The sequence below is a fragment of the Mustela putorius genome, unplaced genomic scaffold, assembly GCF_011764305.1.
Source record: "Mustela putorius furo isolate JIRA1106 unplaced genomic scaffold, ASM1176430v1.1 tig00003853_pilon_pilon_pilon, whole genome shotgun sequence".
Taxonomy (NCBI): Eukaryota; Metazoa; Chordata; class Mammalia; order Carnivora; family Mustelidae; genus Mustela; species Mustela putorius.
In genome coordinates this window covers 19,937,628-19,950,300 of record NW_025422005.1, presented here as the reverse complement: position 1 = coordinate 19,950,300, position 12,673 = coordinate 19,937,628, and the positions used below count along the sequence as shown (strand labels likewise).

At 48.6% G+C, this 12,673-nt stretch overlaps 1 protein-coding gene across 4 annotated transcripts in view; it reads right to left on the bottom strand.

The window, feature by feature from the left end:
* Positions 1 to 12,673, bottom strand: part of WDTC1 (WD and tetratricopeptide repeats 1) — a 71,995-nt gene that overhangs the window by 6,489 nt on the left and 52,833 nt on the right. For 3 of the 4 annotated variants that reach the window (XM_013047179.2, XM_004741075.3, XM_013047183.2), the window contains 7 exons: positions 10,480 to 10,667; positions 7,799 to 7,981; positions 6,962 to 7,056; positions 6,439 to 6,554; positions 4,970 to 5,045; positions 4,259 to 4,367; positions 2,940 to 3,113 (listed from right to left, as the gene is read on the bottom strand). In XM_013047179.2, the coding sequence (XP_012902633.1) occupies positions 2,940 to 3,113; positions 4,259 to 4,367; positions 4,970 to 5,045; positions 6,439 to 6,554; positions 6,962 to 7,056; positions 7,799 to 7,981; positions 10,480 to 10,667 (941 nt within the window). The remainder of the gene's footprint in view (positions 1 to 2,939; positions 3,114 to 4,258; positions 4,368 to 4,969; positions 5,046 to 6,438; positions 6,555 to 6,961; positions 7,057 to 7,798; positions 7,982 to 10,479; positions 10,668 to 12,673) is intronic. The other variant, XM_004741076.3, reaches the window with a different exon arrangement.

Here is a 12,673-nt window from a genome sequence, read left to right as displayed (position 1 = left end):
TAAACGAAAAGAACCCTGGCTCAGCCCAGACCCTGCTCCCCAGGAGACAGAGTATGTTAAGGAGATGAGTCAGGAGCCCTGAAGTCTTGGTGGGGGATGGAGGGATGGTGTGCGCGCACCAGGGTACGCGCATGTGTGAAAGAAAAAACAGTGTCAGGCTGCCCTCTGCTGGGCACAGAGTGCAACTGCACACTGGCTCACCCCAGGCCCCTGCAGCTCTGCAGCAGAAGGCCTGGCATCTTGCCCACTTCAGGCTCCCCAAGCCCTCCTTCTCTCTTCCTCCAACTACCTCCTCAAATCCCCCCGGCTGGTCTTCAAAGCCCTGGCCAAGGCAGGGGGCCCTCAAGGACAGTTCGGCGGTCTGGGGAAGCCAGAAGTGCCAGGCTGGGGACTCAGGGTCTGACCAGCAGGCAGCAAGCCCTCAGCCAGACCCCCCTCTGTCCTGGCTGACTGATCCACAGCAGCTGTGGCCTCTACCTCCCGGGGCTGAAGGATGGGGCCTGACAGACTGGCAGAGTCAGCTCTCTGGAAGCTGATGGCAAAGGGGGGTGTGCACGCCAGGAACTCCAAATCATCCCCACTCGCTACCTTCAACCTCCCAAAGCATGGATGAAGGGAGATGGGGATGGTTTTCAGTTTTGGGAGGGACAGCAAGAAGGGAGGGGTCTTAAGGAAGTCCCCTGCTCTCCCACCCTGTGCCAGAATATAGGATACACTCCTCCAGTACCTCTCATCTGTTCCCACCTGTCGTTTATAGATCAGACAGGTCACAGGACTTCTCCTTTAGTAGCCTTCCCGCCACCCCCCCTTTTCCCTGCTGGGCTGAAATGGGCCTAGGACCCAACTGTGACAAGCAGCGTTCCCCAAAACTGATGCTCTTTCCACCAAGGCACAGCTCACAACCCTCCTGCACAGGGTCAAAGCAGGCCCGACAGGGGAAATGTCCTCGTGACCCTCCTCTCCTACAGCACTAAAGAGCGAGCATTCAGCCCTTGCAACAGCCATACTCAGATCGGGAACAAGCAGCTCATCAGTGTGGGAGCAGGCAGGGGACAGAGTGCTTTGAAGGCCTGGCCTGCGTTAGAACGACGGGCTATGATGAAGGAGCAGGCACTGTTTGGAAACCCAATTACCACCTGCAAAGTGCCCCTCAGAGCTCCTGGAGAGAGCCAGACAGAGACCAACCAGGAGCCAGAGGGTGACAGCTCCCACTGCACCCAGGAGCAGATGGCAGCCCTGGAGAGACTGGCCTGGGACAGAATGCGACATTCTGGGGTCACTGGCAGGCGTGTGGGGATGGGGAGAGTGGGCTGGCTCTAGGGTTCACCCATCCACCAGACTCACTGCCAGATCAATCTCCCTGAAAGGACAGCCCTCAGCACATCCCTCTCCTGCTCAGAACCCTTCAGTAGCTGCCCATCACCCCACTGAATCCAGGCCAAAACAGCCACCGCTCTGCATTCCAAGTCCTTCCCAGGCCGGCCCCAGGCTACCTCACAGACTCATCTCCTGCCAGTCCCTTCCAGAACTCTCTGCTCCAGCCAAATGGATTTGTTGTTCTGCAAACAAGCTCTTCAGTCAGTCCCCCACCCCCACGCCTTTGTTCGCACCATCTCTCTGGGAATGTCCTTCCCCCATAATCCCTTCCTCCTTTTCCCTTCCTTGCCTAAGTCTGCCCACACTCAAAGCCCATCAGATACCTCATCTTCCTGACACTTCCCTGACCCCAGCTGAAGTGACTTAACTTTTCTTAGTGCCCACAGCCTTTTACTTGACCACGCAAAGACTCACTGCTTCCTGACTCTGACAAAGAGAACCATGATCATGTCTTTGTCCTCTGCCCAGAAGCTGGGGACTCTGGAGCACAGGAACTCAAAGTGAAGAACTTTGTGTTCCCGGTATCTAGTGCATAGTAGGAGTTCAGAGAACATGTCAAGGGCTTTATCAGCCTCTCTTAGCAAGAATGCAAGAGTGAAACAGCTCTCAGTCTAAAGCCTGGATGAGGACACTGCATATTCTACCCAGCTCTTGGGACAGAGAGGCCAAACACCTCAGGATGGCTCCCAAACCATCACCTCCTCAGTCAGGTTACCATCTGAGTCTTTGGCAAACTCTTGACGCGTGAGCTAAGGCCAATGGGGTAGCATCTTCCCAAACCCCCATCTACCATCCTGTTAACTTGGGTGGGTTTCTTAAGCTTCCCTCTCTGGCCTGCCTTGTTGCAGCCAGACGATGGCACACCAGCTGGCCTGTCTGTCTGGGCAGAGCCGACGGATGCCAGACGGAGCAGAAATGGCTGTGGGCCCAGCTCTATCCATCTCCAGTCCTGGCCCCGACTGAGGGATGGGGCCTGCTTGCCTGCTGGTGCTTCAGGCAGAAGGGCTAGGAGCCCTGATGGTCTCCAAAGATAGCAGGTTCTTCAGGATATGGACCCCACCCCTTTACCACCAGCCACTATGACCCAACATGACCCACAGCCAGCTTCAGATCTCTGGTATCTTGTTTGTGCTTAGTCCAAAGGTCTAAGAGCATAGAAAAGCAAGCTCCAAGGTCAAGGAGCTGCAGAATCATTTCAGACAGATACCAAGTGAATTCACCAAATGCCTCTTTCCTATGTAGCAAGAATTCCACTGTTCCTTCATAGTCCCAATTCAAGGCACAATTATCCAACAGTTGGGATTAATCAATCTCTCAAGTCCTACTTATCCAGTGGCCATATCACTTTACAACAAAACACCACTACTTAACAAAACTATTTCACTGTGACCTTCCTTGGTGCTTGAGAATTCCTGACTTCCAGTCTGGAGATGGGGAGAAGCAGCCTGGGGCTAAGGAGCCCTAGGAGGCAGTGGGATGCCACTGTCACTTTCCCTGGAGGCCTCAGCAACTTGGCTCCATCAGGCCCCTTGTCTTCATCCCCCGTCCTAAGGTCCACTCACCACTTGCGCTTCATGTAGGCAGCAGCTCGGTTCCCGTAGAGCATGGCATTGTGAGGGGCCCTCTGCACGGCCTTGCTGTAAAGCTGAATGGCCTGGGTCCACTGCTGGCAGGCAAAGGCCTCGTTGGCTTGCTGTTTCACGCGCTCCAAGTATGGGGGCAGCTCTACCTGGGGACTACGGGGAAGGAGAGCCAAGTTGGGCCAGCCAAAGAAGGTCAGAGCAGTCTCTCAGGAAGTCTATAGCCTTGCCTGAGGGCCACCTGTTATTTTCTTGGTCCCTGGGATCTGCACTGTCATTTAGAAGAGGGGCGCACTTCCATTCTTGGTCTGGGTTACTGCAATAGGTAATGGGCGGAAGTCCCCATACTCTGAACCAGTGAAAAAACAAGAGGAACTGTCATGGACAGGTAAAAGGCAACTCTCTCTCTCTTTTTTAAAAATTAAACTCTAAGTAAACTCTATGCCCCCAACATGGGGCTCAAACTCATGACCCCAAGATCAAGAGCTGCATCCTCCACTGACTGAGCCAGGCAGGCACCCCAAAGGCGATTCAATTTGATTCTATTTATTAGAGAGAGTGCGAGTGTGTGTGAGCTTGCACGTGCGAGCGGGGAGTGGGCAGAGGGAGGAGGAGAGAATCTCAAGCCAACTTGTGCTGAGTGCGAAGTTTAACAGGGGGCTCAATTTCATGAGCCTGAGAGCATGACCTGAGCTGAAATCAAGAGCTGGGTGCCTAACTGGTTGAGCTACCCAGGTGCTCCCCAAAGGCAATTCTTAATCAAACTCCTGAGCATGATAATAGCTAACCACCCACCCCCACACTGAGCTGAACCTTGTGACCACCCAAGTTCCTCCCATGTATCTCTTTATAGAGACTTCCGTTTCTCTCAAAGTTTAGAGGCTTTGAACACCTCTATACCCAGCATTGGGCTTGGTAGTGAATAGAGGCCAAAAGATAATATGGGACAAAGAAAAATAAAATGGGGGAAGAATATCTATGTAGAACACCTTTAAGAGAGAGCTCAGTACTAAGAGACAGCTGATCCCCTGGTCCTGACCCAGCTACGGATACCAAGGGACTGGAGCTTCAGTCTGAGCATGACTGGAATCCTACCAGGTAGGAGCAGTACTGGAACCACTAGCCACATCCAGAAATACTCCATTACTCCATTATATCCCTTGCCCCAGTCCCCAGACTTGGAAGTATGTACCTGGATGGACGGTTTACAAAACATGCTCTTATATCCCTTCAATTATACTGTAAGGTACCATAAGGTGTAATTGGGACTTCAAGGGCTGGACAAGTCAGACTGGCCTCACCTGACATGTCCCCTACTCTCCGGCAGCCGGAAGCCATTGCTATGAAGGTGCAGGCCATTGGACACGCCGTTGGATACACCATTGGTGGACATCTTGCCGTTCTGAACTTCTGGCAGGGATGGAGAGAAAGAACAGCAACAACTCAGGAGGAGTTCCCCATTGCTCCTCAGCAGCCCTCCAGCTTCCATCAGAGGATATGATGGTTCCACTGTGGGCCATCCTCCTGGGGTGAGACCCCTTCCCAGAAAGCAAGTTTTGATGCAGGTAGGCAAGTGCATAAAGAAAAGCCTGTGCGCCCTCTGCTGGTTGGAGAGGGACACAGCTTTAACTTGGCATTACCCTTAGGTGGGATTTGGGGGGATGTGGGGTGGGCGGGGGTGTGTGTGTGCGTGGGGAGAACGGGACTTTTAGAGGTGCCTAAATCAACTGCAGGCCCCAGGAAAGAGTCAGTGAGGAGACTGACCCAGGATGAGAAAGGAAGGGCAACTACTTGATGTCCTTAAGAGACAAGCCACGCAAAGTGCTTTTTCAGAGGGAAGGTATCTCTGACCTACTGTTCTCTTCCTTCTTACTGTACACAGAGCGTTCTTTCAGAGAATCGAGTCCTTTTGGGGCACAGCCACAGCACAGGGAAGGGGCAGCTTTCTCAGCAGAAGTGGCAAACGCTCAAGCTCCCCAGCAGAGATAACCCTACCCCAAGAGAGAACTTACCCCCTGAGGAGTGGCATTTTCTAGGCAAGAGAAAGGTGTACGGCCGCTGCTTGTAAGTCAGGTCAAACAAATAGACCTAGGGTGGAAGGGTCAAGAAAAGAGATGGAGGCTGTGAGGTAAGAAAGTGGCCGGCCAGAAGCAAGGCCTTGGTGGCTTGATGGCTCTCAGGAACACAGTGTGTATTGAGTAGGGAGCCATCCAGCAAGGCCAGGAGGTGTTCTACGGAACAAACCTCAGACAGGAACACCTTCCCAGTTCCCAGTCCCGAGGGTGGACTGCTTAAAACACCGCCATTAATTAGAATCACGTGTTTAAGTTTGAAAGGTCCTCAGAGGTCACAAAGCCAAATTTCTCATTTTATAGATGGGAAAACTGAAACCTCAGAGAAGGGAAGCAATTTGCCCAAAGCATCATTGCTATTTACTTCTCTCAGTGAACATAAAATTATTATTATTTAACGTTTTTTCAATTCTTACTTTGCTTTAGGAACTTGGCTAAATGTTTTATAGGACTTACCTCATTTCATCCTAGAAACCACCTCATAAAGAAGTACTATTATTTTTTTAGTTTATTGTTTTTAGTTATCTCTATACCCAACATAGGACTCTGAACTCACGGCCCCAGGGATCAAGAGTTGCATGCTCTTCTGACAGAGTCAGCTAAGTCAGCCCAAGAAGTACTATTATTATCAACCCCTTTACAGACAAAAGAAATATGGGCTGAACCTTTATTTACCCACGGCCATAAAAGTAGTATGTGGCACAGCCAAGACCCAAAACCAAGTCTGTCTGGCTCTAAGCCACTCTGCTACACTGCATCACTATTCATCCTAATGCTACCTTCAGGCCAGGTGATGGCCCAGCAATCTGAAGCCAGGACCAGTTCTCCATTCCAGTCCTCTGGTACATAGTCCACCTTGCCTTGTTCATCAGCTGTTTCACCTGCCATGTCTCCTGTCAACCTGGGCTGCATCATATTTCACCTCTGTCTCCTTCATGTTTATAATGATGCTAGTCCCAGAGTAAGTGCTCAGTGAGTGTTTGTAGAATAAATGGATTTAAGCAAGGCTTACTAAATATCCTGACCGAGAACACGCAAAAAGAAGGGTTAGTAGCCTGCCATTACCAAGGAACACTCCTACAGGCTGACTCAGCCCCAGGGTTTCCTCCTAGGAAAATGGAGGATGAGGAAATCGAGGCTCAGAAGAATGAAGACCCTCACAGTTCAAACTCCCAGCACACAGAAGGCCAGCATTTGAAGACCGGTCCGTCAGTTCTAATGCTTCAGAAAAAGCCAAGGCCAGGGCACCTCTCTGGGAATTCCAATAATGCCAGGTTGCTCCTACTATGAAGTAATTTACAATAAGGCTGTTGCTTGTCTGCCTCATGGCAGTGGAAGTGAGGTGTTAAGCCCTGGCTGCCGACTGTAGGGTGAAGGAGGGCAGAGCTACCTCGGGCAGCCGGACATACCTGCTCCCCTCCCATGTTGACCAGCAGCTCTGTGCCATTGGGGCTGAAGGTCACATAGGTGGCGACCAACACTCTCAGACGGTTGTTGTAATCAGGCAGCTTCACAGGCAGGTGACCTGTGGGGAGAAGCTCAGTTACCCTAATGTGAAGCTCCCCATCTTCCCCCAGAGGGGCAGGGAGTTGTGTGAAGTCAATCATATCAATAATGGTAGCAATTACCTTCATCATAAAAGCAGCTGCAAGTGTTGAGCACTCACTATATGCACTAGGCTAACTGCTTTATATACTTTATTTCATTTCATCATTATGATGCCTTTTTATGGAAAAGGAATTAAGACTCATCAAGGGTAAATACTTTGCCAAAGGTCACAGGATGGCTGGTCAGTGGCAGTCAGGATTAAAGCCCACATCTGCCTTACTCTAAAACCCTTTCTCTTGACCACCATGCCATGCTGTCTCCCTGCACCACCCCAGAGTCAGCACCCAGCCAAGAATGTGGGGCCAGGGCTGGACTGAGCCCTACCTGCTACGTAATACTGGGCGGCACCATCCGGAAGGGGCTTCTGCCGGTCACAGAAGGTGTGGACACCTGCCGAAGGGCTCTGCTTCATGCTCTTCCTGGTGGGAAGGCAAACCATATAGGTTATAACCCCTAGCACTACCCTTGGCTAGTCTAGATCACACTCCCTAGAGGAAAACCTAAATTTTTACCTCTGAAAGGAGATACCTTTCTTCCTTACCTGAACAACCCCAAAGTTTCACCAATTAGACAGCCATGGCCGTACACATTACAGTGCTTTACAAGTAAGTCCTATCCATTGTCTTGGTCCTCATGACCACCCTATTATTCTCATTTTACAGATGATGGAGTTAAGGTTCAAGGTCCACTCCACGTCACGCAGTGTATGAGGAGCAGCAGTGGTCGCCCAAACCCACAAATGAAAGTCTAGCAGGCCAGACACCCCTGTGCCTGTCCCAGGAGTTGACTGAAAATCCAAGCTGGCAGAGCTGCTCAGGTCTGCAACTTAGGTGGAGGTTCTGAGTATATTATACATTTGTTTAAAAAATAATAAAATTAAATGTACAAAAAAGAATTACATGTATAAGATTATAACTCTGCACGAATACTCATAGTAAGAGAACAAGTGAAAATATTATACACAGTGATTTGTTTCAGGTGGTGGATTATGGGTAGTTTTCTCATTATATTTCCCATATTTTACAAAATAAACATGGATTACATTTTTTAAAAAATCACAAGAATTTAAAGACCCATCTCAGAAAGAAGAGGGCATGGCAATGGGGGAAAGGGGCAGCAGGTTCCCAGGGACCTGGCCATGGGAGGCCGAGCTATTCATACCTGTGGTTATGAATCATGCGAATGTCATAGAGCCTCACAAAGGGCCCACTGGCCCCTACTGCCAGGCAGTTGTTGTCCTGGGGGTTGACGGTGAGGCACTTGGCCTCCACCAGCTGGCCACAGTACTCTGTCAGGTCAATCAGCACCTCCGAGTGTTTGCTGTTCTCCCGAAGGTCATACTGGCTGTGAGAGAGGACAGCGTTAGGGGATGGGGGTTGGGTCCTCCTGTGAGGCAGGGGAGAAGCTAAGGCCTTGTTATACAAAGGGACTAGAGCAGCTCTGACCTGTTCCTAAATAATAAGAATGTCAAAAACCACTATTTTTTTTTTGAAACATTTTATTTTTTAAGTACTCTCCACACCCAGTGTGGGGCTTGAACTCAGGACCCTGAGATCAAGAGCAGAATGCTCCTCTGACTTAGCCAGCCAGGCTCCCTGAAAAACCATTCCCATTTCCCTAGTGGTCACGATGGGCCAGGCACCTAAAATAGGCTTCTCATACAATCTGTTTTATTCTTTATGTAACTATTTACGGTAAATACTACTGTAATGTTTTTTTTTGTTTGTCTTCTACAGGTATCAGTGATATTAAGTACTATTACTAGTGATTACTAAAAATGAGAAACTGCTTTGTGTCCAGTGCTATCTGTAAATGTTGCACATGGATTATCTCATTAAATCCTCATGCCATTCCCAGGTACCATTACAACACTGAGGCCGAAGGCAGCTGAACAGCCTGTCTGGGATGACACCGCCATAAATGTGAAGCTGGGATAGTGCAGAGCTGGGGAGACAGCCTTTAACCACCTGGCTTCGCTCCTTAACTCTACTTTTAATCTAATTTCTTACAGGAAACAAAGAAGTATGGAGGTGACTGAAAGGAGAATCTAGAGGTCACCTAAGAGCGATCTAGAAACACTTAGCATCAAGACAAGCCTGAGTCCCACTCAGGTCATGTCAGACATCCCCTGCAGCAGCAACCCCCCTCACGCAGTTTGGAGGACTGCTGTGCTGCCACTACACAGGCACAGAGAATTGGGAGGATGTGCCCTGTGTGCTCACCCACCTCCTGCCTAGACACTGGCAATAATCTCCACCCTGTCCGCCTCACCTTTCTATGCCCACCTCATCAGATCGCTCTTCCTAAAATACGGTTTTTGTTACATCACTCTCCTGCTCAAAAACCTGAGGGGATTCCTCAATACTTCTAGCTTACTGTTAGTAAACATTGACCAAACTCATCAGTCTGGTTTCTAAGACCCAATTTCAAGCTAACATCGTCCCTCAGCTTTCTAACTGTGCCGATGACAAATATCCCCCATGTGGCTATCTTACCCCTGCCTCCATGAACTCTGCTTAAGTTGGGGAGTCCACTCAGCTTTTCCTTGCCCATCCAAATCCTGCCTATTCTGCAAGGTCCAGTGTATGCTCACCTTCTGCTAGGACACTTTCCCTGACTGTACCTTTGCCTAAGTGCCACTCAGGCTCTGACTCTAGGTGCTTTGCCTATCCCTGCTGCCCTGGCACAGTCCGGTTAGTGAGGGTCAACAAGGGTAACACGGAATTGTACCTGCCACTGACCAAAGTGCTTTTTGTCTTCCAAGTACTCTCCTAAGGTTTTATAGGCACTATCTTGATTTTAATGCTCAGGCCAAGGGAGATATTATGATAATTTCCATTATAGATGATGAAACTGAGATTCAGGGGTAAAGTGACTTGCCCCAAATACTGAGTGACAGAGGTAGGACTTGATCCCAGGTCTGTCTGACATCAGTGCCCTGTTTCTAACTGCTGTTTTATAGTTCATGCGATCTAGATCTCTCTTCTTTTGTAATGGGGAAGAGGGTATAAAGTCCTACAAGATCTCAAGGGAGACATTAAATCAGGTTGGAGAGACAAGGAAAAAGTTCTAAAGTCACCTCTGAAGAAAGGAGTTAAAGGGCAATGAGACCATTTTAGGATGAAGGAAAGTAGAAGCAAAGTTGTCATAACCTAGGCCACTGGGAAGGGGGAAAGCCCACGTGACCATTTCTGGCTGGCTATCCCTTTCTCACATATATGCCCACTGATCAACTCTTTGAGAGAATGTATCAAGCACCTCTACGTACTAGGCACAGTGCTGGGCTCCAGGAACAAAACCAGGGATGAGAGAGAGATGGAGATGCTTTGGCAGCTCACTGTTCAGTGAGTGATACAGACAAAAAGATAAACTAATGAGTAAATAAAATTAAAGAACTACAGATAGTGATTGGAGTTAAAGAGGATACAATTAGTGTGCTGAGACAGAATGATTGGAGGGGGTGTCCTACTTCAGACAGGATAGAAAAGGTGCTTCTGAGGAGGTGATCCTTAACGTGATCTCAGGGCGAGGAAGAGTCAAATAAGGAAAGAACTGGGGACAGAGAAAACTAGGTGGAGGGAACACCAAGTGTGAAAGTCCAGAGGAGGCTGACTGCTGGGTGACAGCAGGCCTGCAGGCCTGGATATAGTAGATATAGGACAAGCAATGTTCCCAGTTTTATATTCACAGAAAACTGCCCTGGGCAGACACAGGAGGCTGAACTCTGCTGACAGGAAGGAACCAGGCCTATGGAAGGAAGCGGTGGGGCGGATGGGATGGGGAGCCAACATGCAGGGGGAGCAGGGGAGGCACAGGCCCCACTCCGTGCCTCAGGCCCTTACCGGATAAGCCCGTCCTCAGCAGCACTCCAGAATGTGTTGGGCCACATGGGCGCTGTGGCGATGCGTTTCACCCGGTTTGTATGGTCTCCAAACATGTGGATCGTTTCCTTTACTGTCAGGTCATGGACATGCACTTTGGAGTCGGCTGCCCCCGTGATCAAGATGCGGTCCCCAGCGTGAGGCAGGAACTGCTCCAGAGAGATCGAAGAAGAGATTGGCAGGCAGTGTGGGTCGGGCTGGCCAGGAAAGAAGACTAGCCTGGATGTTAGCACCCTCTTTCCTTCATTTTGGGTAAGAAAATGAGCCCATCCAAGACACTCCACTAAGGAAACTGCATCAAGCATCAGCCCACAGGCCCAAAGGTAAAAACTGGGACATACGCCTTTATTTCGGCGGAGTAGTCTTGACTTATGCCAAACTGAACTACCTAAGAAAGCCTTTTCCTCTGACCCTTCCCCAGGTAAGAGCTGAGCAGGTGACAGTCACAGTTGTTACCATTTACTAAGTATTTACCATGTGCCAGACACCTGGGCAGGTTCCTTATCTTACCAATATTTTAAATAACCCACTTAAAATTGAGGTTCAGCACTAACACTGAGTTAACTCGAGTCTGTCTGATTCTCATGTGAATACTGCCTCATGAGGACCATTTGATAACCTGAGAATTACATAACAAAGTAGGCTTAAAATGAAAAGGACTTCCAGTGTTTTAAGAAGAAAGTAGTATTTTAAGTTGGGTTCAAATATTTCTGGAGAACAATCTGGCAATAGGTAACAAAGTAAAAGATGTTTCTATCTTTTAATCCCACACTTCCACTCTTGAGAAATTTCTATTAGGAAAAAGGGACCTGTGCAGAAATGCTCAGAGCAGCACTCCTCGTAATGACAAATACTGGAAATGGCTCAAATGTTGGGCCCTGGGGAAGGGTTGAGCATCAGGAGGAAACATCTCCCTGCAGCTGTTACAAAGAATGAGAACCCCGCCATTCAGATGAAGTTGAGAATAAAATATTCCAGATGACATGTCATAAGAACAAAACAGCCATAAATACAGCTCTGAACAGTAATCTTTAAAAGGTGTGCGGTTCTATCACCTAGCTTTGAGGAAAAAAAATGTTTGGGTATGGTGTTAGTTGACTTTTTCTCTTCTTTCTTGAGTTAAAAAAATTTAATTATCTTCTTTCTTAAATGAAAAGTTCCTCCCAAACCACAACAAGGCTGAACCGGTGCTGGGGTTGGGGCATTAATCTGCATTTAAAGAGCTCCAGTCCTACTTGACTTAATTGTTCAGGAAAGAGCAACAATTCACTCTTCCCACACACCACTGTCTAAGGGCTCACCAGAACAAGGGCTGGATGAAACAGACGGAATTCCATCATTTTTAGAGGCAACCAGTAGTCTTTAATTCCGTCTGGAAACAGCATGTACTTCAGGCACAACAGAAGAGGGAGCTCTTGAGGCCTCACACACTGTAGTTGCCACCAGGGGGGGCTTGTGGGTTAAATAAAAATACCTGCATTGTTACTACCGGAAGAGAGAAGAATCCTTTTCTACACTTTCACAGGAGGCTGAGGGTCTGTGAATTTAATTTTGGGCCCTGCCCCAAATCTCACTATTAGTATCAAGACCACTGTCAAATTCTTGTTCTTGAACTCAATGTTTTGTACTCTACGATGCCAAAGCTGATGGCATAGATCCCATTCCCAGATCCCACCCCACAGATTCAAATTAAACCTAATAACAATTTTCAGGGGGCAGAAAACAGTCTGTTTGCCATGCAAGAGGTGAATCAGCATTGTTCTGTCTCTAAAAACTGCAGAAAATTATCTAGGACTGGTCTCTGGAACAGGAGGTGAAAATGAGAGCTTGGGAAGAGGGCAGGGTTTAGGGAAATAAGTAGGTTCTCAGCTCTCAAATCTACCTTCTTCTTCATGTATCTTGTAATTCTTCTTGATACTAATTAGGAAAATATTTCTCAGATTAGTGAGGCTTTCCAAAGAACAGCCTCTCTCACATACATTCATTACAGAAATTCAGGGCTGGACAGGTCCTTAAAGGTCATTTCCTCCAACCTTAAACCTGTCAGATAAGTTCTCGTTGTGGAGAGTACCTCAGTGCTTGGACATTTACAACCTTCTCAAAGGGCCCATTCTACCTTTTCCAAATTGCTCTAAGCGCTAGACCTGTCTCTCCA